We start from the raw sequence: 27,000 nt of genomic DNA on the forward strand, positions 1-27,000 counted from the left end.
CATGTTTTCATCTTTTATTTCCTTAAAAAACATTCCATCATCCAAATGACAATTCCAGACAAAGGCCCATATTATTACAGCCCAGGTAACGTCAGTGTAACTGAATCAGCTGGCGTCTCGTTGGCTGTTGTGACTCCTTCCTCCACCACTCTCACTCTCGCCCTCTTAACTGTCTTGTACTATCCAGCAGCTCCCCTGGTTTTCTCCAGCTTGCAGTGTGTGTGTGTGTGTGTGTGTGTGTGTGCTAACTGTTTTGCAGTTGAGGCTTCATCCCTCAGCCAGTTGTACATAAAGCTAGTTCACTCCTCCTGAATGTAGACATGTGTGTAGACACGAGCTCTCGACTCACACTTTCTCCTAACTCAGCTTCCACAGAGTGATGTTGTGTGTTTGGGTGTGTTTTGGTGTGTTGAGTGATATACACAGGTGTTCATTTATTTGGTTACATACTTAATGCATCGGTTATATAAACTGCCAGAACCTTGTAGTGTTTTAGTTATACTGTATCATTTCTGTAAAACTCAAAGTATACAGTGCACTTTATAAAGTTTTGGCACAAAAACAGATTTTCTTGATATGGCCTTTTGTTCCACAGTTTAAGATTAGAAATTAGATGTGATTAAAGAAAGATTTTAATTGAAGGGTTTATTTTAGGACTGTCAGCATTAAAGCATTAAGGGGTTAAGGGACACGATTAATATTATTTTTTTTTATGAGTGGGAGTCGCTGCGCTTTCCTCCGAGCCCTCTCGCTGCTCGCCTTAAGCCCTGACGCATCCCATTCATTTCAATGGAGAGAGCCGCCGCATGCCTCTGTGCATACTGGGTTGCGTTGCGCGCAGCCCTGCCCTCCGGCACGAAAGTTGAGCAGATCTCAACTCTATTCAGTTGAATCCGGCCGCCGCACTGCGTACAGCCAATCAGAGAACAGCAGGCTGCCACGCCACACACATACGAGCCTCACACACACACAGAACAGGCGCCTTTTAAACACAGAAGAGAGACTAAAAATGGCGGAATATGGATTTATACAACTATAGATTAGTTTACTAAAATGTATAGATCAGGATTACTAAAATTGTAAAATCTTAAACTTATGATTAACTACATCTGTTGCTTCATTTGAATTCAAAAACGTCACGGACACGCCCACACGCCGCGAGCCGAGAGATCCGGCACGACGACCTGCGTTGAAGAAATGTGCTAGTGGACGCGCACCGTTAGAGGGTGGCGGAAAATGGAGGAAGCCCATTTGTTGAATTATAAAACAGACAGACAGACAGACAGATAGATAGATAGATAGATACTTTATTAATCCCTTAACTAGAAATTCTGGGAATTTATGAAAACTCTGGAAATTCTCATTTAATAAAAACCCATTCCCAAATACTAAGTGTTCCCAACCTTTGATGTGCACATGTACATTTAAAAGGAGTAAATTTAAAGGAGAAAATCCAGTGTCAAATGGATTTGGGTTATTGTAAAATATGATAACTAGTGTGAACTTTTGTAGAATAGCTTGCTTACGCTTCCCCTCTGCATTCTGAAATACAGAGCTTTTAGCCGATGCTCCTAACAGACTTACAATGCTAGTGATAGGGGCATAGCATAGCCCATAGCCTATAGCTTGTAACATAACCCTTTAAAGCCCAGACTCACTTTTAATGGTCTTGACTAAAACACTTATGTACAGAATATTAAAAAGTCATTAATTAGTGACTATTTTTACGTCTTCAGTGCTGTGACTGTGGTTTGGATTAGATAAAGTCAGTGCTTTTACCCACTGCTTCTGCTGCTGCTGGAGATAGAGGAGCAGCAAGTTAGGGGGCTTCTCTTAACAAGAGCTTAGCACTTACAAGCCCCGTAATCTGTTCTTCCACCCCTCCCTCACTGTTTTCTCACGCTCTCCCACTGCTCTCCCACCCCTCTCTCTCTCTCTCTCTCTCTCTCTCTCTCTCTCTCTCTCTCGCTCTCGCAGGATCACAGCGAATCAGCGACAGTGAATTCTCTGACTATGACTGTGAAGACGGCGTTGGCGTCATATCAGGTACAACCAGACTCGCACCAAGAGCCTTGCACTTTTCACCCAATCTGACAAGTTAATACAAATCAGCAAGACTGGGATTACTGATGAACTGTAGCATTTTGTCCTTTAAATTTGTAATAGTTTTTACATTTCACATTAATACACATTAATTATAGGCATTAATATTAATAAAAGAGCAGTCTTTGCTTGTAAAAAATGAATACTAAAATCAGAAGCAAGTAAACACAAATACAGAATTTCTCATTTAAAAAAATGTAATTAGGATCTTTGAGATCTAGTTTGAAGATTAAAACATGCTTGCTTTCATGTGTTTCATGTAAGTTTTTTGCATGTCCTTGCATGCATTTCTTTCATTTCCAACAGCACCTCACCTTATTTAACATCATGATGCGCTAATTTACCAAACCAGGTGTTATATGATAAGAATAAATTATAATGAATGCTAAAAAGGAGAGAGAAAACACTACTATTTTGTATGTATTGTAATCATAGTGTGTTACTAAATAAATAAACACCAACTGCCACATAATTTTAATAGAGATTTTCCTTTGAAAGGAACAGAATAGTCTACGGCAAATCTTAATCCCTTTCCCAGTGTCCTAAGTTTAATTTTATATAGGTGCCTAAAACATTTGCACAGTACAGTATACAGCTTTGAAAAAAAAAATGAATAAGAGGCCACTTTAAAATGATGAGTTTCTTTGATTTTACCAAATTGAAAACCTCTGGAATATAATCGAGAGGAAGATGGATGATCACAAGCCATTAAACCAAACTGAACTGCATGAATTTTTGCACCAGGAGTAAAGGTATAAAGTTATCCAAAAGCAGTGTGTAAGACTGGTGGTGGAAAACATGCCAAGATGCATGAAAACTGTGATTAAAAACCAGGGTTATTCCACCAAATATTGATTTCTGAACTTTTAAAACTTTATGAATATGAACTTGTTTTTTCTTTGCATTATTTGAGGTCTGAAAGCTCTGCATTTTTTTTTTGTTTTCGTTATTTCAGCCATTTCTCATTTCAAGTTCATTTTACTCAAATATAAACCTATAAATAGCCAAATTAGAGAAACTGATTCAGAAACTGAAGTGGTCTGTCTCTTATTTTACTTTTTTTTAGAGCTATATATATATATATATATATATATATATATACATATATCATAACTTCGAATCCTTACTGACAGCTAGTGGAAAGAGGAGGTAATGCAAATTGAATTCACAGGTTGCTTTTTGTACATTGTTTATGTTATTGCTAAACCATTGTTAAAAAAACAATGTTTTTTGGTGTGGATTCAGTGCTCTGTTGGCTCAGTTTGGGTTAGAAATTATTACTTTTTTGTTTGTTTTGCTTTGTAAAACTGACCTATAGTTACATAAAAGTCTGTAATTCACATATATCCACTGATGTTTGATACATACAGCTTGTCTGTTGTTTCATTGCTCATCGGCAGTTAGCAGTAGATTGTGTTAATTGTGAACTGCTAAATATGGTTGTAAACATGTAAATACAGTTAAATGTTGCGGTAGAAAAAGAGAACAACATTCTCTGATGTTTCATTTCCTCGTTTGATAGACTGTGGACTTTTGGAGGAGCAAAGTGATCCAAAGTATTTTTTCTTCATCTTCCTCTGAACTGATCTTTGCTGCTTTGGCAAGTACAGGCTGTGTGAGTGTGTGAGTGTGTTCACACTTCCTGCCCAGCAGAGCGTCAGAGGCACAAATCAAATTAAAGGATATTGCCAGAGAGAAGATTACTGTGAGCTCGTCCCCAGCAGAGGGACTGCGCTCGGTCTGAACTCAGCTCTACAACTCTGTTCTTTTTCCTGACGCTTCACAATTAACCTTCAGAAGTCTGGAGTTATCACTTGTCGCGTTGCTATAGCACTTTAATGTAATTATGTAATTACATAATTAATCTTATGGTCAGTTACACAGTAATTATACGTGCACTTCATATTTATATTCTGTGTGGACAGATCTGAGACCGCACTTTTGTCTTTCTGTTCTTTCGGTTTATGATAAAAACAAGAAAAATGTAACAAGTAGGTTAAACAAGACTTTAATAACTTTAAATGATCTTCATGTTTCTTATTATACTTCCTTTCTTCAATACAGCCCCACACAGCTCCAAGTTGCCTGTTGAACAGACAATTTTGTTAGACATTTTGTCAGTTTCTGGTAGAGTTCTGGTTAAATATTTAATTACATTTCTTGGAAAATTGGGTTAAACATTAAATGTATTAGTTCCCTAGTACAAATCTAACTTTAACATACTTTTGGGGTGAGAATAGGACTTTTGGAAAGGTCAATGCACTGTAGAGATGCTCTGAAATGAAGAAAACAAAATACAGTGTCAGGACTGGACAGACGTAAGGCAAATGCAAAATAAAAACAAAAAGGGAAGGGGCTTTTATTACGAGACTAGAATAAATGCTACACAGGTACATACCAAAAGCTGCAAGGTTGGATAATTTAGCAAACAAGGGCTAGGCAAAATGTCAAAGTCAAAAAGAGAAGAAGAGTAGCCACGGTCATACACGAAAAATCAAACAAGAGCCACAGGAACGCTAGTAATGCTAGATGGCTACTCAAAACATGGCAACGAACTGAACAAAGGAGAGGGTATAAATAGACAGAGAAGCAGGTGAAAACAATCAATAGTCTGGTGACTGAGACTGAAGAAGTGTCATGTAATGATGATCAGGAGGCATTCTGGAAAATGGAGTTCCAATCAGTTTTGGAGACAGAGAGAAGTGTGACAAACACACTAGATTTTTTGCAGTTTTTCTAGATTTTTTTTATATAGATTTATAATTGAAACTTATAATTGAAAATTATACTTTTACTACATATTGAATTTACTTGAGCAATGATCTCCTCAAACTATTAAACACATCTTAGTAGACTACCCTGCGCTTTTAACCACCAGAAATAACTTTTATAGGGTTACAAATGTGAAAGAACAGTTTGAAAAGATTCTGCCAGCTAAAATACTTAATTTTCTGGAAGTCCTTCATATAAAGACACTGATTTAAGTATGTGATCTTATATTATGAAAATTGTTGATGCCATATGCCAACATGTTGCTGATATGGCACAAAACTCAAACAAACAAACAAAAACTTGAGCAATGTTTTTCTAGTCAATTATGTACCACATTAGTGTTATTCTAAACATAAAATTCCCTCAGTATTGCTTTACAGAGATAAAAATGCAGGCAGTCCTAAAACAAATAAAAAAACAAATGCTATGGCTGGGTAAGTTAGCTTATCTAATGTTACTTACTTAGCCATACTGTTCATGTTTTTTTTTTAGCTGGAACACAACCAGCTTGTGAAAGGGTAGCAAATTGATAAAGAGCAGAATAAATTATTCTGAACACTTAATTTTGAATAATTTATTCAAGTAGAGAACAAAAATGAACTTAAACCTGCCATTTGTTGGCTTCCTGCAAGGTTGGCCAGGTTGCCCAAATGTAAACGGCCAAAAAGTATAGAATTACAAATATGTACGCTGTGTGTGTCTGCACATGCTTTTGTAGTGCATTTTTAAGATGTATTGAGGTTTAAATTTATAAAGTTTATAGAAGCTTAATGAACAGGAATCCTGTACTTCAGCATGCCACACATCAGTCTCAGAGACGTGTGTATAAGCTGCAGTGTGTCTGTCTGTGTGTGTCCTCAGATTACCGGCACAACGGCAGGGACTTCCAGAGCTCTACTCTATCTGTTCCTGAGCAGGTCATGTCGTCCAATCATCGCTCTCGATCAGACATGATCCGCTCTCGCTCTCGCTCGCCCAGCGTCCCTCCCCCACAGAGGTACCGTCAGCGCACACACACACACACACACACACACACAAATACACACTAAACATCGCTGCTCTACCAAACCTGCAATGAGAAAAAGTACTCTTTTTAATGCACTTCACTGCATCTTGTCTCTTTACTGTACAACACTGGAAGTGAAGTGAGTCTGTAGTTAAGTGAATGGGCAGATTGCCAAATTAGCTAAGGTTATTTACTACAGCCTGACCAATGTATATGTTGGCTAATGGGGACTTGTTGCGGCTTGTTGTTTTAACTTTATTGGGAAAGAATGATAAATAATTCTAAATAATAATTTTCATCTGTATTGTTTGTGAAAAGTGTAAAATGTGTCCAATGAGAATGTCATTTTAATGAAGAGAACTAATGGAAAGTAAGACAAATAACATCATTATTTAATTTAAATTAATTAAACCAAAGACTACAACGACTTCTGGCCAAATTGTTGGCATATTTCTATTATTTAATGGTGGATGTCTCTGTTGCAGAAGTGCGGAAACAGAACAAACAGTTAAACATACTTTAAAGGTCTCATTCCATTGCTCATGAATATTCATACATGCAAACATATCGCCTCTGATTGGCTAACAGCAGTGCGAGGCAGCGAGACGGACAACAGTTAGATACCTTTTAAAATAAAGACATTTTTACACTAAAACCAATGCAATGTCATATGTTACTTACTTACAACATGTGTAATGCCCTGCTAAGTGCAGTTCAGCCACTGGCCTAGTCTTAGAGTCTTGGTAAAACACAGAATCCACCGGAGATCCTATGTTAACCTATGTAAACACACAGAGGTGGGTAGTCCAGGTCCAGAAAGTAAAAACCCACTCCGGGGTTTTGTCTCAATTGTACTTCACTGGTGGTGTACTGGGCAAAGCATCTAACACTGATGTGTTATTTGCACAAATAACAAAGGAACAAACTGCCATGCTGTTCTTAGCACAGTTAGCTCCTATCTGATGAGATGTGTCTGGCTGTATGGCTTCAGCATTGCCTGTGAGTGGTCGTAAATTTAGGTGGGCAAGGCCATGAATACTAATTCACTAATAGAGGTAGACACGTTGCTTTTCCTGATCGACTCATTTTTTTTCTTTTTCTTTTAAATGGAGGTTTTTATAAATTATATATATAACTCAGAGAGACTTATTGTATTTCACAAAGAACAAGAAAAGGTGTTCTTCATCTTCTACTTCTTTTTCTTCTTTTTTACTTCTACTTATTATTTTCCATCTTTTTATTCATGTTTATTATTTTGTTGCTGTTTTTTTGTTCATCTTTTTTTTCTTTTTCATCTTCTTCTCATTTTTTTTACTTTTTAATTTCTTTTAGGGGTGTGTCATATTGTATGGTACTCAATATTGGCAAAAAAAAAATACACAATTAAAAAAACTCAATATTGTTATATCGCAATATTCTTAAAAGCAACAATATCGCCCACCCCTACTTTCTTTCTTTTTTTCTATTTAATAAACTTAACAGTCTCTGTGAGGAGTACAAATATATGGAGCTAAAATTTGAGCCTGAGTGTTTGTCGTTTCTTTTGCAGTCGAAGTTTAGACCACGGCGTTCGAGGAGGTCCGTCTCAGTACAGCCCGCGCCATCGACTCTCTGAAGACAGATACTCTCCTGATAGGTATGAATTCACACCGGCTGCAGTCTGGCCCAGTGCACTGCTTCTCATCTTTCCTTATTTCTGAGGAGCCACAGGAGGATCCAGCTTTATTTTACTTTCCCACTAATCTGAGATTTCAGACAGAATGAGGGGGCCTTTGTTCTGGAACACGTTTGTCTTCAGAAGGCAGTTATAGAGATATAATAGATAGAAGTCACTGAATTTTAGGTAAATACACTTGAGACACTGACAACTTTCTGAGGTAGCTGTAATAGATTCAGGATTAGTTTGTATTTTTTCCATCTTTCCTTTCTGTCTCTCTTTCCTCAGTCTTTCCCTCATTGTTTCTCTCTCCAGCCTCCTCCCTCTCGCTCTCTGTCTCTGTCTCCTTCTCTCCACCCGCTCTGTTCAGTAGCTGCTCTGTTCATCCATGCCTCTGTCTCTCTGTTCCTCTGTGGGCCACAGCCACTATCTCACCCTACCTCCTCGAACCAGACACAGACAGCCAATCATCGATCCACCTTTACAGGAGTCCAGGTATTCTACCTGAGAGTGGCATTCAGCATGATTGACAGCCTCCCTCCACCATCAACAACCCACCCACCTTTCACCCCTCAAAATCCCCCGCCTGCTTTTAGACGACTGAAAGCTCGGCCACAGGAAGTGCTTGTTGACGCACCTTTACGAGAGATTCACATGTTCCTGCACAGAGACACATGATCTGGTCAAATGGTCTTATACATAAAGTAGCTGTGCATTAACGTTTTCAAAAAAAAGAAAAAAGTGTTTTTTATTAAAAAATTGTTTGTTACAGATTTTGTGTTAATTAATTTTTATTAAATTTTTTTATATATTTATTTTTAAATTCTTTTTATATCAAAAATAGGGTAAGTTGACCAGGAGTGTCCAAGCTTTTACACACTGTTGTGTATTCCAATGCCTTAACTTAAATAAGAAAATTGGGCTGTGTTGTTTTAACACTTCATATGTACATCTGAGATGTATAACAGCATTAAAGCATAGTGTAGGGTGTGTAAACCTGTGGAGTGGCTTGCTAGTGTTTGCTATCATAGTCATGGCTTATCACAACACATGCATTAATTGGGCAGTTTGCAGAAAAATTAGGACAATATGTCAGTTCTTCTCAGGCTAGTTTGGCTCTGGAGATGAGCTACAGGGCATTTTCAGCATAGCATATTACCCAGGGATCTGTTCCCTTGCCGACCTTACCCATCTTCCTGTGCACGGCGGAAGCTGACGTTCTGTTCTGCCATGTGTTTGTGGCTCCAGCAGCGGCAACCCCATGTACCCCATCTATCGGGAGGAAGCACTCAAGCTGCTGCGCTCCGCTAAGATGGCCCGAACCTATTCGGAAGGGGCGTACGGTAGTTTGGACAGGTAGCCCATGAATGTGGCTCTGTATATGTATATACATATATATATATATATATATATATATATATATATATATATATATATATATATATATATAGTATATATATATAGTGCTGTTTGTAGTTGTGAGTAGTATGTGGTATCTTGCAAATCTTAGATTTGGTTAGTATTAGGATTTGTTGGCTTTCTAATGAATGTGCTGAAACTTGTCATGACTGTAGATTAAAATTGCCTTGTGCTGATTAGATATTAATTAGAAAGCTTCAGAAAGTAAGATTCAGTTAAACCTTGCACTCATTAAAAAAAGGAACCACAAAGATGTTCTAAATTGATGCCAAGCATTAAAGATGGTCCCCTAAAGAAACATGTTTGTAGATGTATGTAAAAATAAAGAATCTTTTAATAGTTTGATAGAAGTTTACATTTAGAATGCAAAGTTTGTAAATGTATAGTTTGGCTTCAATTCCCAATTAAAATCTATGCTAATGTAACTCATGGCTTTGTAACTTTAATTAATGTTTATGTTTTTGTCTAAAATTGTCCAAAATGCCTGTTTAGTAACAAATTACCCATCTATGATAAGCAACCTTACTGAAGCTCAGTGATTACTGCACAATTTCGAAAACAACATACTGGCTGAAACTCTGCTGACAAAAGCTGTCTTTGCTTATGTAACCACACGCCCCTGTTTCGGCTCTAACTCTGCGTTGTGTTAAGGACAGGACTACGACAGACTCTGCGCCTTCCTTCTTTATTTTCTGCATAAAAAGTTATTCAATACAGATATTCAATACAGCGGCAATCGCCCCGCAGCTCCGCCTCGCTCAGCAGAGTGGAGAAAAAAGATGCTTAAATTTTTATTTTCACACATAAGTAATCACATGCAAGTAAAAAAATAGTAATATACATGTATAATAAAACAAAACAAAAAATAATAATTACAATAAATACCTGCTTAAGAGTTTCACAGTATCAAGTCCTTTAATACAGCGGAAATCGCCCCACAGCTCCGCCTGTTGATTAAAACCAGTAAATCAGCTCTATATGCATTATTTATGCAAAATAAAATAAATATAATGTGTATGGGTAAATTTTATTGGTATTTTGAGCATGAGCAAACAGTTAGACAACGTGCATTAGCTTATTAGGTAAGGCAGCCTAGCCTCTTGCTTAAAACTTATATAAGCTTAATATCTGTACAAAATACTGGAAAATAGCATAAAATAGACTCATCATAGAGGTATATCCCTTATATATGTACTAAACTGCAATTAAAACATGGGAAAAGGGGAGAATTTGCTGCTGCACCCCTGATTTACCCTAAAATTACCCAGTGTACAGCACTTACACTCTCACGTCCTTACGTAATAACCTCTGTTTTAAAATAAATGCATTTCTTTTAACTGCTATATAATAATGTACATATATAAATCTATATATAAATGACAAAATGTTTGTGAAACAATATAATTCTTGCTACATCTAACCTAAGAATGTTTCCTTGATGTCTGATGAGACAGGCTGGTTATTTTATGTAATATGGTATAATATAATATAATCCTTGATTGTTCTTTAATGATAATAATAATAATAATAATAATAATAATAATAATAATAATAATTGTAAAATAGTGAAATACTTGTCTATTTTTAGTGATTTAACTGCAGACAGAACAATGAGGGATAGAGAATAAAGAAAGAAAAGATAGCAAAGTGATGCTTCTAAATCTACTACATTTACCAAAATACATGTTCTCTGTACCAGTGAGTACACTAATACGAATACACAAATTGTCTTACAACCTGTTTCTTCTCACTTAGATCTCATTTATAACATTTTATTACAAAAAAATGTAAATTAAAAGTAGTTTCTTTTTCTTTTTTTAGTGCAGGAAACTCTTTTTGGTTCCTTTAGTTCAAAGAGCGTATTAAAATACTGAATCCCCACTTAATGGTTGCCAGAGTTGCAGAGGATATTACTTGGGAAATTAAAGTTTTTTTCACATTTTTATTGGACCTTTAAAGGTTTTTAAACTGTTTTGAGATGCTCTCTATATGTATTGTCATTATGACCCTTCTCATGAGGTTTTTTAGAACAGATTGGAGTAGCTTATTCTCAGAGCAGCTTTTCCTCCTATAGTGCACTGTGTGTGGGCTTGCTTGGTTGTGAACACTCCACGCTCCCTCGACGCTGCATAATAAACTGTGTCTTCACTGCTACTAGATCACTGAGATCATGGGCTTGTGTTGTTTGGATGGCTTGGCACAACTAGAAATGTCTTCTCTTCTCTGCTTCACCACTGAGCCACTCAACTCACTCACTTACCTGCTAGTCCTGAACCACAAGCTGCTGCTGTGTATCTCTGATTATCATGGTGTGGATTCATATTTCCTTAAAGGGTCCATATTGCCTTAAACTTAAATTAGCGTATTTTCTGCACTATAAGGTGCACTTACAATATTTAAAAAAGTCTTCACTGCTCACTATACTGTGTGTGAGCTTACTAATGTTTATGAGTGTGTTTACTGCAACAATGGGTAGGCCTCATTACACCATACACCTGAATCCAGTTAAAAAAAGGAGCAGCATAGCCACTATGCTCATTAGAACCAATACAAGGCAGCCAGTTATCCAGAACATAGCTAATTCACATATTGTACCTCATGCATATGCCATATTTTTCTCACTATAAGGCGCACCGGAATTATAAGGTGCACTATCAATAAAAGTCTATTTTCTGGTTGATTTTAAGCTGTAAAAACCTAAGCTAAGTAAACAAAACTGTAATTCTTAAAAAATATATATTTTAAAGTCAATGAGTGCTGAATGTTAATCTGCATAGATTTATCTCCTAGAACAATTTATTTGGTTGAGTAAAGCGCTTCTATTTATTTACAGTAAGCTTACATTTCCAGATTTCCACTATAGCTGGGTGTAGCAATATTATCATTAGCAGCTAACAGCTAAATGCCACCCGACAGCGCTACGCTGAGGAACCCTGAGTGTTCCGGTAAACCAGGGCAGTATTAGCTAGCCTTTAATCCCACATAGCATGTTTTAACATTACAGTTAACACGCAGATTACAGTGTGATATACTCACCTCTGAATGGCAAAAGAGCTAGCACTTAGCACTGTGAATGGCTAATGCTATTACTGCTACAGCAGTTCTAGCAGGTTTAGCAGCAGGCTAAAGTCTGATTATATTCGCCTCTAAATGGTGAAAGAGCTAGCGCTTAGCGGAGTTAGAGGCTTATGCTAATACTGCTCCAGCAGTGCTAGGCAGGTTTAGCAGCAGGCTACATGCTAATATTACTCACATCTGAACGGTGAATGAGCTAGCGCCTAGTGTGGTTAGCGGCTAATGCTAATACTGCTGGAGAACTAAACTGAAACTCCTTTATAATGCTGTACTTCTGCTGAGTGGCTTTACTGCTCCTTACAACCTGACTGGTAAAATTCATGCATAAGGTGGACCATCATATATAAGGTGCATTGACGTTTTTTAAAACAATGAAAGGATTTTAAGTGCTCCTTATAGTGCAAAAAAGACGTTAATACAGATTTTTAAAGACATAGTAACCAAAACAGCCGGTTTGTTTTTTATGGTATATCTCTTTGTATGTAAAACCACACAAATACCACAATAAATATCATTAGACTGCAATGACACAAAATACATTACATCACATTAAAGAATATGGGCCCTTTAAAAGGAACTGAATCCATTTATATTTTATTTTGAGGCTCAGTGGTAGTGTTTTAGAAGCTAAAGCTTTGGTATTTAGTGGCAGTAGAGCTGGTAGTTGTACTGCTTGTGGAATTATGTCTCACTGTCTGATGTTTTTTGTTCAGGAGGATGAGGCGGGATAGACGGTTATCTGGCTACAATGACTCGTATGAATCTCCTGAGAGGTAAAGCACTAGTAGAGCAGAAGTAGCAAACTGACCCCATCAAACTTAGGAAGAGCTTTCTCTAACTGTTTCTAATATTTCTGAAAGTTTATACACATCTGCCTTTTAAAATCAAAAGTATTATTTGGGCTTTTGTGCCATTTTTCTGCAGTTATTTACTGTTATAGGAGTGCTTAACAATAGATGGTGATTGAATGCAAAAAAGTGAATGCAAGGGGCAAAGGAAATGGAACTTTTTTTTAGGTGGGAATCCTGAATTCAGTCTTTGTTTATAGATATACAAGTGTCAAATACAGCTCTGAAAAGGAAATTAGGAAACCACTTCAGTTACTGAATCAGTTTCTCTGATTTTGCTATTTATAATTATATGTTTGAGAAAAATTAACATTTTTGTTTTATTCTATAAACTACAGATAACATTTGTCCCAAATTCCAAATAAAAATATTGTCATTTAGAGCATTTATTTGCAGAAAATGAGAAATGGCTGAAATAACAAAACATTTTTGTTATTTTCAGACCTCAAATAATGCAAAGAAAACAAGTTCATATTCATAAAGTTTTAAAAGTTCAGAAATCAGTATTTGGTAGAATAACCCTGTTTTTAATCACACTTTTCATGCATCTTGGAATGTTCTCCTCCACCTGTCTTACACACTGCTTTTGGATAACTTTATGCCACACCTGGTGCAAAAATTCAAGCTTGGTTTGATGGCGTGTGATCACCCATCTTCCTCTTGATTATATTCCAGAGTTTTTTTAATTTGGTAAAATTGAAGAAACTCGTCATTTTTAAGTGTTTTTTTTCCAGAGCTGTATATATAATTGTCTCTTTGGAGGAGAGTTTGTGCTCTCCTCCAAACCTTTTAAGCATCAGTTGCTTTAGGAGCAGTAGAATTGGAAATTAGGAATAGAATTGAGGAAGCACATGCTAGCCTTGATCTAGAGGGAAACCTAACCAGTTGGTGGAAACTGGAAGTGTCCTTTTCCAATTAAGGATGTTTATTAGATATAACTCCATATGGTTTAAGGTGAGTTAATAGAAAGTTAGCATCATTTGGGATCTGTGTTAGTCTAATTACATTGCTTTAATACAGAACTAAAGAAGGGAAACTTTTGCTGTGTGGTCCTAAGTGTGTGATGAGCTGCTTTGTAGTGCAGTCTGTACAGTTGACTGCGTATGTACGCCCCAATAGAATGGACATTTTCCTAATAAGATCATTTTAGTTGTAAACGTCCATTACTCTGTGCTGGCCTGTTCGTGTAGTGTTTAAAGACACGTAGTCACATAGTTTGACATTTGGCAGTTGTAATCTGTAGAGGTGCTCACCTTTCATGAACTCAAACCTCCATTCTGCTCTTTTCTTGCCCAAAACAAAGACATTACAATGGCCCCAACCATGTCCCCACTCCATGGCCTAATCACGTCATGAACGGCACCTGTGATGATTACAGGTAAGAGCCCTGAGTGAGGCAGCTGTTACATAGAAACAGAAGCTCTGTCTGCGTATGTTGGTTATTTTAGTAAATCAGTTACGAGGAACAGATGTTAATCCCGAACCCTCTATGAACTCAGTGTCCTTTTTAATGTTACCCATGCATATCCCTGTCATTACAGTACCAGCCAAAAGTCGCTTTACTTGTTTAAAAATAATATTTGATCTAAAGGCATATTTGAAATGCTTTCTAAAACAGTTTAAAATAGCTGAATTAAAGTTACATTACAGATTTAAATACTTGCAGTCATTGTATTTAGGAATTACTGATAAAAACATGATGTTAGAGCTTTGATGCTAAAAGAAAATGTAGTTTCATAAATTCTGTAGTTAGCAATGTATTTTATACAATGAAGTATCTATGAAGAAGTGCTTTAGTAATTGTGAGGATTTAGAGCGTGAACTCTTTAGAGTGGATTCTGCTTCCAGGAAATTGCTAGGCCGAAGCTATATGGTTGCTGTGGTATCCCAGGTAGTTTATTTGGCGTTGTTTAATGGCAAGGTAGTTACTAGTGCTGGGCGGTATGACCAAAAATGTACGATATATCAGTACTTTTATTATTATTTATTTATAGTTTTGTAGCATGACTGGGCTTTTATATAGGTGTGTGATTGTACTGTTAGAAGTATACATAATATAAAGGCTAATTAAGGTTTTAAATTAAGTATTTGATTACTGTTAGGTTTAAGTTGTCCCACAAAAGAACACAGTATATGAAGAAATCAGACTTCATGAGCAGAAAACCAGCTGAACAGTGTAAGAATGTAAATAGACCTTAAAAAGAGATACGCCTGTGGATCTATTGCACAATTTGATTAGTCTCTTTTCTGATTAAATGATTGCTGATAAAAAAAAACACTCATACAGTGAGGAACAGCAGCAGGAGCTCCTCAGATAAAGTGATGTTCTCGTTTCGCTGAGATACCGTCACTCTAGTATATTAGCTTGTTATGCTAACTGGCTAGTGTTAGCTAGCGAGCTTTGCCAGTGTGCTTCTTTGCTGGAGCTGTTCTTCACAGCGCTCCACAGCACCTCTAGTGGTATGGCGGTGTGTGAAAAATGCATACCCGTTTTAATTTTCCCTCCAGAAATTATCAACCGTATACTGCCCAGCACTAGTAGTTACTGGAATGTATTATATAAGTTATGTATTATATAAGTTATTAAGTATAATGTTGTGGGTAGGTGATTGCTATGCTGTTGCTAAGTGGTTGCTGGTAGTAATATTAATAATACATAACAATAATAATATCCTTTATGAAGGAAATGGTCAATCTCATTTTCACACACTTAGTTCAAATTCTGAAAATAACTTTTTCACAGTATTGTATATTATTTTATACAGATTGCATTTAAAAATGTTTGCCATAAACCTATAAATAAGGCATCCAAATATACCTTCTATCTGTATCAATATATTCTATAAATTATTGAAATTTCAGTTTAGAGTGTATTATTTGTTATTGAATAACAAATGCAAAATCAATTTAGTTCTAAGTAGTTCTCAGCTGATTATTTGTAAACTTGCTTCAAGTCTTTTGTAAAAGTTTTAAGTTTTTCTTTAAAAATCTGCAAGTGAAAGTGTGGCTACTTAAACTTGAATAATTCTTTGTTATTTCATAGTTATAATCTCTTCACTGTTGTTCTAAAATGCGGAAAAATAAACGTATAAAAAATTTAATTTGTGTCAAAACCTTTGGCTTGTACTGTGTGCCTTTCTCCTTCTACACCTTTAAATCCATATCATAATCATGCTCTATACCTAATCTGTCAGCTACAATCAAACATACTTAAGCTATCTTTCATCTGTTCAGTCGGACCTGTCCCAGGATAGAAATTGAGCCTTCCACAGATACAGAAAGGTATTAATATAACTAACTGTTCTCAGTGTTCTCTCCTCAAATAGATTATAGTTTATACTTGATTAGTACCCTCTGTTTATTAGCTAAAATCTTTCTCGGCTTGCAGAAGAAATTGTAGAATTCCTTTTTTGCTTTTAGTGCTGTTCACTGCCAAGCCTCCAGTGTATTAATAACAGTACATTTCTTATACTTCCATAGAGAGGAACAGATACCAGAGTTCCCAGTTAACCATGAACCCTATGAGGAGGATTTGAGGTAATGATGTAGTTCAGGATGTAGAGGAGTAGTGAAGTAGAAGAGTGCAGTACAGTAGATAAAGGAATGATGTGACACTTTTTTATTATTTAAATGGTTTTTAAATGACTGTTTTTCCTCACTGTGAATTCCACAGGTGCTGTGCTTTGTATAAATGTTGTAATGTTAACAGTTCCCCTTTAAACTCTTAAAATTCTTCATTTATTTTCATTTTTGTGATTTCCTTTTGCCTTTTCCGGTTTGTAATAGTGTGAAAATAGACTGTACTCCAGCCAGGTGCCGTCCCTGTGCAGTATAGTGCACTTTGGGGCCCCTTGTTTAGCATGTAGTTTTAGCTTATTTTTCTTTTCTGTTTTAAAATGAACGTATGTACTAGGGGTGTAACGTTAAACATATTTTATTGTTTTCTTTTCAGTTGAATGTCATTATTATTTATTCATTTATTTATTGTACAGACAATCTGATCTCCAAAAGGCATAAATCTAAAGATTAGACATTTTGTTTTAATTGATAGGTAGAAAATAAAAAATAAATAAATATGCAATTTTTAACTTTATAACTTTTCTAAATCAGGTCTTTTTTTTTTTAACAGTCTGACGCATGCAACTCTGGAAAAAATAAAGAGACCACTTCAGTTCTGAATCAGTTTCTCTGGTTTTGCTATTTATGGGTATATGTTTGAGTAAAATAAACATTGTTGTTTTATTTTATAAACTACAGACAACATTTCTTCCAAATTCCAAATAAAAATATTGTCATTTAGAGCATTTATTTGCAGAAAATGAGAACTGGAGGAAATAACAAAAAATAAAAGATGCAGTGCTTTCAGACCTCTAATAATGCAAAGAAAACAAGTTCATTTTCACAAAGTTTTAAAAGTTCAGAAATCAATATTTGGTGGAATAACCCTGGTTTTTAATCACAGTTTTAATGCATCTTGGCATGTTCTCCTCCACCAGGCTTACACAATGATTTTGGATAACCTTATGCCACTCCTGGTGCAAAAATTCAAACAGTTCAGCTTGGTTTGATGGCTTGTGATCATGCATCTTCCTCTTGATTATATTCCAGAGGTTTTCAGTTTGGTCAAGTCAAAAATAACTCATCGTTTTTAAGTGGTCTCTTATAGTATATATTTTTTTTGTCCAGAGCTGTATTTGCATGTTACTGTACAAAAAAAATCAGACCTCTGTTTTTGGTTTAGAGCAAAGCAAAACAAATGCCTGGTCATCATATTGTTGGCGTGTCCTTAGCAAAAACTGTTCCACCTCATTACCCACTTTAAACTTTACTCTGATAGGCTGCTTTTGATCGCTGATCTTTATCTTTACCATGAAAGAGATGCTTAGCAGAGAGAATAGAGATTTATCATTACTACTTGTTTACGTTATAATTTGTTGTTTTGCACACTTTTTACTTTTTTTTTTACTGTATTGAAATCGTTACACCCTTAAGGTTTTGCAGGATCTTGGCTTTCATCACGTGAAGGCCCAGTGTTCCAGTGGCCTATGAGGGTTATGAACAGTCCTCCCTTAACTAACCCTCCACAGGTATAGCCGTGGCATGGAGGACAGACATTACAGGTCCAGGTCAGCTGACCAGCGGGCCATGATGGAGAGACCGGTCTACACCCGCTCGCGCTCGTCCGAGCGTCCAGAATCGGGCTACATGAGGTCCATGCCGTCTTTACATTCCGGGAGATCAGCCCCTCCCTCTCCTGCCTTAACGAGGTGATCCTGACCAATCACAGCGACTAACCCCGACCCATTCAACTCAACTCACTTTTTTTGAATGCCCACCTCCCACCCCTCCTCCTTTTTTAATTTTTTGATTTGATTTTCAACAGTGCTGCCTTTGATTTGTCTTCATCTGTAGAGTAGAAATGTAGTGGTGGTAGTTGCTACTAACGTCTGGTTATTTATGTTTTTCGATTAAAAAAGACACACTACTTATATTCTGTTGGAATATAATGGTGTGAACTTGGCATCCTGCGTTATGTTCTGACTTTTTTTTTGTTGGTTTAATTTTCATTTGAATTTACTAACATTATTGTATGTCGTTTGACAGTATCCTGTTTTAGTTGCACTCCGGCGGCTGAAGGACGCCATGCACAGCTTCTCACTCTCCTTGCAGCTTATGCAGCCATCCCCCAAGCTGTGCCACTTTTGATATTGCTCCTGTTACTGACTTCATAATACCTTTTGAGATATGTGAGAATGACACATTTTAAATTTTAAGCTATAACGTAAATTTTTTGGCATATGAAATTGATACAGAATAGACCTTGTATCTTCTTTTATGAGGCTATCAATGTTTGATTAAATTTGAAATGTATATCGTATTAAGATTTCATGATAAATGGACCAATAGCAAGAGTTTAAGAAGTTAAGACGTTTTTCCTTCTACTGTAAATACTTTTAGATTTTTGATATGATATAATTATTTGTGAGAAGACAGCAACAATCTATTATTAATATCCAGATAAAAGCTGATAGGAGAATTGTTAGATCTTCTTTTTTTTAAGTCTCCTTTATGAATCAGACCACCAGTTGTCAGCGAAAGCTCAGAAGGTGCTATGAAGCTCATTTATTGTTTAGTTAATGTGCATTTTCTTAGCTCGCAACTTTGGTTCAGCGGCTAAAATGCACATGACTACGACATATTTACCACTGGAACTGCATGCACTGATATGGTAAAATATGTGGAGTTAGATCTGTGGTTAAATCATGTTATTTTGACGTGTTTCATTGTGTTAAAGTAAAAGCACAACAGTCATGGCTGTGTTTGTATTTTTTCTAACCTTAATCAATGAGCAAATCACTGTGGCAGATATTGACTTCATATTATATAGTTTTGAATGTTTGCTTTGTATTACACTGGTAGGTAATACCTGTTTAAAACACATGTACTGCTTTCATAAATTATAATGTTGATTATACTGTACCTGTTAATCTCCCCTTCAGTCTGAGCTGCTATGCTGTGCCACCACTACTGTGGTTTGGTGTTTTATTTATTGATTTATTTATTCTGGCATTATTAACCCTTACTGTATCCTTCAGGGCGAACCCCCGCTCCGGGTCAGTCCAAACCAGTCCCACGAGTACCCCTGTTTCTGGGCGGAGAGGGCGGCAGCTACCGCAGGTCCCTCCAAAGGGATCTATGGACAGAAGTGAGTAGATATTAATCACATATTTAAACAAAAAGTGATGCACTGAATTTACTCCATTCAAATGTGTTTTAAAATAAATAAATAAAATAATTGACAACCATTTGCATAAAGGAGAACAACCATTTGCATAAAGGAGAATGTTTTAATACTTGTGTATTAAAACATGATAAAAGTACTTACCTTTGCTGAATAGCCCTCCTCCTTTCTCCCACAGCTTTCTGAGATCCAGTATTTTGTGCACTTTGCCCAAACAGGCAACTTTTAGACTGGGTGATTTGAGGCATATTTTCTCCCTGTAGATAAATTGTTTTTCCGCCGTTATCCAGGCTCAAAATAGCTCCACACCTCATTGGTAGAATCTGGAGAGCCCTGACATTTAAAACGAGGCATTTAGAACTTTAAAACTGCTCAAGAAGTTTAATAAATGTCACTGTTTACATCCCATAGCGTAGGTAAATCTTTGGGCACCGGCATTTTAAATTTAAGTCACAGTAAGTCCACCGTTGAGCACGAACGAATAGGTAGGTTATTTGAGCAGATCGCAAAATTAATTCCTTGGAAATGCATGAATTCCAGGTGTTGCTGAAAATATCTGGTTACTGTCAATATTAGAACGCAAAGAACCAAGAACAAATTACATAAACATTACTCAAAATGTTTTACAATTTATGCTCAAACGTTTTACTTATTGTGATGATAAGATGATTTCTAAAAGCCTGTTTAGGCAAAGTGCACAAAATACTGTACCCTCAGAAAGCTGCGGGAGAGCGAAGGTGGGTTGTTCAACAAAGGTAAGAATTTTTTTTATTTTGTTTTAATACACCCATGTAACACCGGAGATAAATATTTTATGTAAAAAATATGGGTAGATTTTAATATGCAAGTAAATAGTGCATCACTTTTTATATTATGCAAACCCAGCGACACTCCTAACAATGCTTCAAATTGTTCTTTTAGTGATGCCATAAAACAGAGTACTACAGAGAACCTTGTTTGTTTTAATATTTGAAAAAACTTTATCACATGGTTCAAACCAAACATGGTTCATCTGTGGCATCATTTTAAGAATTAGAAGTAATAGAAAAGAAAAAGTAAAGAGAAGCCTGTTCAGGAGTGTGTTCATCAGCATTTTAACTGGTACTCGTACCTTGAATTGGAGAAGGTACATATGCATTCTTGGTTTTGAAGAATCACCAGAACGGTTGATTTAAACCGATGGGTCCGCAGACTTGTATAATATCTGAGTCAAATATGGAGCTGTTAATGTGGTGCATGCTTTGTTCTTCAACCCCCTCTTTTCTCAGATGGTGGAGAGGGAGTGCCAGAGCCTTATGAAGGTGTGTAAGCACTGGCCTGCGTGTGCTAGCTGTGTCTCAGTGTGACCTCCTGCAGCTCATACAGGCCTCTGTGTTAAGAGAACCTCATAAGCTTGAGTGTTTTAGAGAATGAAATATGTTTGTTGCTGGTCTTTGTCAGATTTCTGGCTTCTGCTTCTTGTTTAGCGCAGCTAACTGTTAGTCCATGCTTTAGCGTTGTCGCACTGTCGGGCGTGATCTTTCCAATCACATGTAGCGTGTGTGTAAGTCTATGTATGCGTGTGTGCTAGTTAGTCTGTGTGTCTATATGGGCTTTAGGCTTTGTTTGTATTTCTGTCCCACTGGAATCTTCCAGTGTCTTGATTTGGTGTTCAGCTGTTGATTGTCTGTTTATAAATAGAAGTTTTGGTATTTTTTGGTAGTTTTAATGCCTTAATGGTTTAAAACACTACACTATTAACTACTGTCTCCCTTCCAAACAAATAGGGAACTATCAGCATAAAAAAAATAATTTAATATTGTGGTGATTGAATACAATTTATTTTTAAACGATTGAAACCACTAATATGAATACCATTTATATTTACATTTAAATACTTAAAAACTTAAACACTTAAGAAAATCTGATAGGTCACATGGTTTATACATACGTGCACAGTTTAATATTTGCACTGGTGATTTTTATTTTTTTGTTTGCTTCAAGTCAATTAAAAACGCATTATTTGCCTTCTGTTTGTTATTTGTTTCTGTTAATACATTTAGAATTTATTATTAGTTATTATCCTGTAAGAAGCATATGCTAGTACAATATAATTCTTTTTTTATATATATAAAATGGTATGTTTTGGTATGTTTGATCATTATGTTTGATAATTTCAGATTAATATATAAAATATGTAATGAAAATATTATTAAAAATAATAAATAAAATATATATACATATTTTTATCTATTTATTTATTTAATTTTTTTTTACTGCAAGTATCGGATTGGGACTCAAAATGATACTCAAAATGACTCGGACTAGGGGGTTAAAACATTTTATCAGGACATCCTTAGATTTTGAACATTAGTTAATAATGTAATATTATAGCATTTTTTACACTGATATGTGTTAGAAGGAACTGCTTCCACAACACTGTTATAAATAAAGATGCTTCAAATGGTGAAGTCAGTGATGGTATAAAACAACCACAGTTGTTTTTCTAAAATGTGCGTTTGTATTAAGAATAGGATTGGACAGTATAACCGCTGTACTGTATAAACCCACCATATCTGTAAATTTAGCAACAACATGCTAAAGCCACATGAGTGTGACTGAACTGTAGAGCAAAATAACCTGGATAAAACATTTTTTGAAAAACAGCCCAAAGACCAATTTGTCATTTGTGCTCTCAGATATGGTTTTATCCTTTAAACGTTTGATTTTGAGCCTTTCTTAGCTGTAACACAGCCTGTGCTGTTAGCCTGTTAGCTTGCTCACTCAGCTAAGCCTATCTGCTCTGCTAAGAGACTAAACACAACGTAAAACACGTCAAATTAAATTTTTCTGTCACTCTAACTTGAGACGCTTAAGTTTCTCACTCAATTTTTCATAGTCAATACTTTATTGTGTGAGTTTTTCAGCAGTAGCTGCACTGTGCTGGCTGTTGTCAGGCTAGCTAAGCAAATGCTAGCTAAGCAAATGCTAGCTTAGCTAGAAGGCTACAGAACTAGCACACCACAGAAAAAAAAAATGTTCAACACTTGTTTAAGCAAAACTAGCTTAGCAAGTGAGCTACAGAACCAACACACTATAAAAAAAGAAAATTTGTTAGCTTTCTCACCCATTTAGCACTAGTCACTCAAGTCATGCTGTGTTATTCTCCTCTAAACAATTATAAGTGCAGTTTTTAGTCAGACCGACTTGAGTGTGTGCTCTAGACAGCAGAATGTAATGCTGCTAACTAAGCTAATGCTAAACAGCTTTTCTGATTTGCCATTAAATATTTCTAATTGTTGTTTTATTTAAATATTTGTTTTGATTTAAATATGTGCACAATGTTCAGCAAGTTTGAGACCCTGTAAACAAACTGAACTTAGTATTTGATGATTTTTCAGTTTTAAAATAATACAGGATGAGATGTTAGGGAAGCCACATAAACAGAACCTTCTACACTATTTGCACAGTTTACTTTTCTACCACTTTTAAGGCGATATGAAAAAAGTGGATACCGCCCAACCCTAGTTAAGAACCTTTTTAAAAGGTCTACATTAAAATGAATGCAGTGTCATGGATAGATATGCGATGCTTCTAAAAACGGATAATTTTCCTATTTTTACTTAAAAACCTCTGATTCAGCTACAAGTGCTTTGGAGTAATGGTTGGAGCTGAGTAAATGCTAAAAGGCTAGTGTGGCAGGTTGTTTTTGTAATTGTAAGAACAGCATCTGATAAACAGGACTACATCTGCAGCTGAGAGAGTGTGTGTGTGTGTGTGTTTATCTGGTCATGCTGGATTGAAACTGAATGCCTTTCTGTTTTTTTCCTCTTTTAATCGGCAACATATTAACCAACAACACAGTAGCAGGATCAGTGCCTCTGTCTGCTGCTCCGCCCCCAGCCCCGCCCCCAGTTACAGAAATAGCTGCTGGTAATAATGAATAAGAAATACAGTCTTATGCAAAGTTTTGGGCAACCCTGGTTGAATGTTTTGATTGAAGTTGAAATACAGATCTTCTATAGAAAACACACTTCTGCACATTTTAATGCTGAAAAAAAAAAGTGAAATGTGTTTTTTTCTGTTTGAAATTGTTTCCTAACATGCAGAACAACATAATTTAAATTTAACTTTATTTACATTTTCTGTAGAGGATTTGTTCTTTTTTACAGTTAGATTTTCGAAACCAGATTTTTTTGTCCAAAACTTTACGTAAGATAAAATTTGGCCCATTCCTGCTTAACCATGGCTGCGATTCATTAGAGAAAAGCACTGTGTTTATTTCAAATTCTTGACTACAGTGAAGGTGTGGTTGTGAAGGGTGTGATTGGAGATAACCACACCTTCAACAGATAAAAGTATTTCAATACAGTTTCTATGCATTTTTATTTTGAGTTAGATTGTAACAGTTCTTATACTTTTGAGTTAGATTATGATACTACAGCCATACTTCGTCTATAGTGTAATATCTGCTCTTTTAATTATTAGTCTGTGTTCAGTACCCATGCCTCTCTTATAGTACTGTTTCATCTTGTTTTACTGAGGTACATTGTAATACAATGTCTATAATAGGGTGTGTAATTTGGCCGTAAAGAGTATTATTGCAATAACAAATTTCTTGGCCATATGACAAATTTTTCATAATATACTACTACAACAAACCAAATAATAACATTTTATTTACTATAAATTTAACAGTTTAATACTTTCAGTAGCAACAAAGATTTATATCCTTTGTCTATTCACTCTGATTTGTATGAACTAGCAACAGTGTAACAAAATAAAAAATATAGCAAAAATGAAGTAATATTATAACAAAATTCTACCACAAAAGTGGAAGCATATTTAATGCATGCATATAAACTGCAAACAAACAATTAAATATAAATGTAGTAAATAGCAAAACAAATACAAAAAAATGTTGCTTTCAAGATATGGAGTATTTTTATGGTGCCAAATATTTTTGCTATATTATTACATACAATATTTATTTTTTGTTAGATTGTAATACAAAGAGTGAACCTATCTACATTTTTTTGTATTTAAATGGTTTATTATTTTCATTAATGCATTAAATATTTGGAATAGACTCATTGTAATTGTTGGGTTTAAATATGCATATCATTAAGATTCTGAAATAAATCTGCAGGTTTATTAGTGGCTTTAGTAGTGTAGTTTTGTAGTCCTTAGATTATTGTATAGATTGCATCTATTATAAAGATGTAATTGATACTGCAGTATATTGTTGATATTGGAGTATAGAATAGAATAGTGTCTAGAATAGATAATAGAACTGATATACTGTGATTTATTACAATAAGAAGGAAAGCACTTAGCTGGGTTGTGTTATTTCTGTAGTGTCATTTTGCTTCACTCGTTCATTTCTTATGTTTAACTATATCACCTTCTGTTTCTTTTCTTTACTCTTTCTGTCCATCTTGTGCTTTCATTACTGTGTGAAGCACCTCCACCTCCGCCCGTCACGCAAACAGTCACTGGTAATGCTGTAGCTATCATAGCAGTCTTGTAGAATGACTGTATTGCTTTAGTAGATGATAGTGGATGTGATTATATAGTATAGCTGGTTTTTATATGTAAATAGTAATAATCTGTGTTGTGACACACTGGCAAATATACATCCCCCTGCATGTCATTGTTGTATTTGTATTTGTGCCATTTCTTTGTGTTTTTTTTTTTTTCTTTTTTTTTTGTCCAACACACGACACAAAAACTGTCAGTTTTATCGCCCAATCAGCACTAGTCTCTTAATTAGAGTCATTCTCATTTAAACATTTATAAGCGGATTTTTAATTAGTTAGACAGACTTGAGTGTGTTCCGTGGGGAGCAGAATGTTATCACGCTAACTAAGCTAATGCTACGTAAAATATTGTAAAATATTTGTAATTGTTAGACAGAAGATTAAACAATTACTAATTGATTGATTTAAAAGTGTGCACATTGTTCAAATAGGCTACGTTCACATTTCCAGGCTGAAGTGACTCAAATCTGTTTTTTGCTCAAAGTGGCTCAGATCTGATTTTTTTTTGGCTGTGTGAACGTGCCGAATTCTTTTTTTTTTCAAATCAGATTTGAGTCATATGTGGTCCTAATTCGGATACTTATTCAATCCATGCACATGTGAAATGAATGTAAACGGTCAAATTAGAATTCATGCCGAAGTCTTTTTGCTTTTGCGCTGCGCTACGTGCTTCTCTCTCATACCCACACCTCACACCTCACAACCACATCTCTTGGTGCAGCTGTGCAGCTATAGCTGCAAAAACAGCAAAAGCAAACCACCTGGTCTTTTTTCACCTCCTTGACCTGAGCATGTACTTCAGACCAGCTGTTTGCTGTTTCTCCACTCCAGCAAAAGATGCTCCACATATGAGCTGCTAACACATCCATTTCTCTTTATAAAGCTACGAGTCTCAATTTCTTTTAAATATGACGTTTTTTGTTGTTGGTGAAGAAGGTGATGTTTATATAGGTATCAGTGTGCACATGTGAGCCGTTTCAGGGACAGATTTGTTCACATTACACACAGATACAGGTCACTTACATTTGTGAATGAGAACCGTCTGATCTGAGCAAAAAAAAATCTAATTTGTGTAATGTAAACGTAGCCTTAGTCTGTGACCCTGTGAACAAACTGAACTTTTATATGATCATTTTCCAGTTTTAAAATAATGCAGGATGAGATGTTAACTTTATCAGTAAATCTGCTTTTAAGAATGAATGCAGTATCGAGGACAGATTTGCGATGCTTCTAAAATATGATTATCTTTCCCATTTTAATTTAAAAACCTCTGATGCAGCTACAAGTGCTTTGGAGTAATGGTTGGAGCAGATTTCTGAGTAAATGCTAAAAGACTAGTGTGGCATATTGTTTTTGCACTTGTATGAACAGCAGCTGATAAAAAGGACTTTACTTGCAGCCGAGTGTGTGTGTTTTTTTATTTCAGTAAGCCATTAGTAGATGTGCTGTAAATTGAGGAGAGTGATTTACTGAGTTGAGATAGGGTTGTTGTTGAAATGTGTTGTGTCTGTTTATCTGGACATGTTGGATTGAAACTGTATGCCTTCTGTGTTTTTCCTCTTGTGATCGGCAATTCGTTAACCAACAATGCAGTTGCAGGATCAGTGCCTCTGTCTGCTGCTCCGCCCCCAGCCCCGCCCCCAGTTACAGAAACAGCTGCTGGTAATAATGAATAAGAAATACAGTCTTATGCAAAGTTTTGGGCAACCCTAGGGGAATTGGAGTTCTTGATTTTTCTTTCATAGAGAAGACTTCTGAACTTTTTAATACTAAAAAAAACATTAAATGTGGAATATCCAAAAGTTGTGGCTTATTTTTCCAATATATTAATTGTGCATTTATTTGAAATTGTGTCCCAT

At 35.8% G+C, this 27,000-nt stretch overlaps 1 protein-coding gene across 7 annotated transcripts in view; it reads left to right on the forward strand.

Annotated features, from left to right (window-relative positions):
* The window catches only part of rims2b (regulating synaptic membrane exocytosis 2b), a 208,186-nt gene that overhangs the window by 115,132 nt on the left and 66,054 nt on the right, over positions 1-27,000 (forward strand). For all 7 annotated transcript variants that reach the window (XM_049476387.1, XM_049476388.1, XM_049476390.1 and 4 more), the window contains 16 exons: positions 59-85; positions 1,978-2,046; positions 5,737-5,872; positions 7,431-7,517; positions 7,962-8,033; positions 8,787-8,894; positions 12,746-12,805; positions 14,184-14,258; positions 16,115-16,162; positions 16,361-16,417; positions 17,968-18,147; positions 19,477-19,586; positions 20,891-20,923; positions 23,466-23,534; positions 25,064-25,099; positions 26,735-26,803. In XM_049476387.1, coding sequence (XP_049332344.1) covers positions 59-85; positions 1,978-2,046; positions 5,737-5,872; positions 7,431-7,517; positions 7,962-8,033; positions 8,787-8,894; positions 12,746-12,805; positions 14,184-14,258; positions 16,115-16,162; positions 16,361-16,417; positions 17,968-18,147; positions 19,477-19,586; positions 20,891-20,923; positions 23,466-23,534; positions 25,064-25,099; positions 26,735-26,803 — 1,236 coding nt within the window. The remainder of the gene's footprint in view (positions 1-58; positions 86-1,977; positions 2,047-5,736; positions 5,873-7,430; positions 7,518-7,961; positions 8,034-8,786; positions 8,895-12,745; positions 12,806-14,183; positions 14,259-16,114; positions 16,163-16,360; positions 16,418-17,967; positions 18,148-19,476; positions 19,587-20,890; positions 20,924-23,465; positions 23,535-25,063; positions 25,100-26,734; positions 26,804-27,000) is intronic.

Source organism: Astyanax mexicanus, chromosome 3 (assembly GCF_023375975.1).
Source record: "Astyanax mexicanus isolate ESR-SI-001 chromosome 3, AstMex3_surface, whole genome shotgun sequence".
Lineage (NCBI taxonomy): Eukaryota > Metazoa > Chordata > Actinopteri > Characiformes > Acestrorhamphidae > Astyanax > Astyanax mexicanus.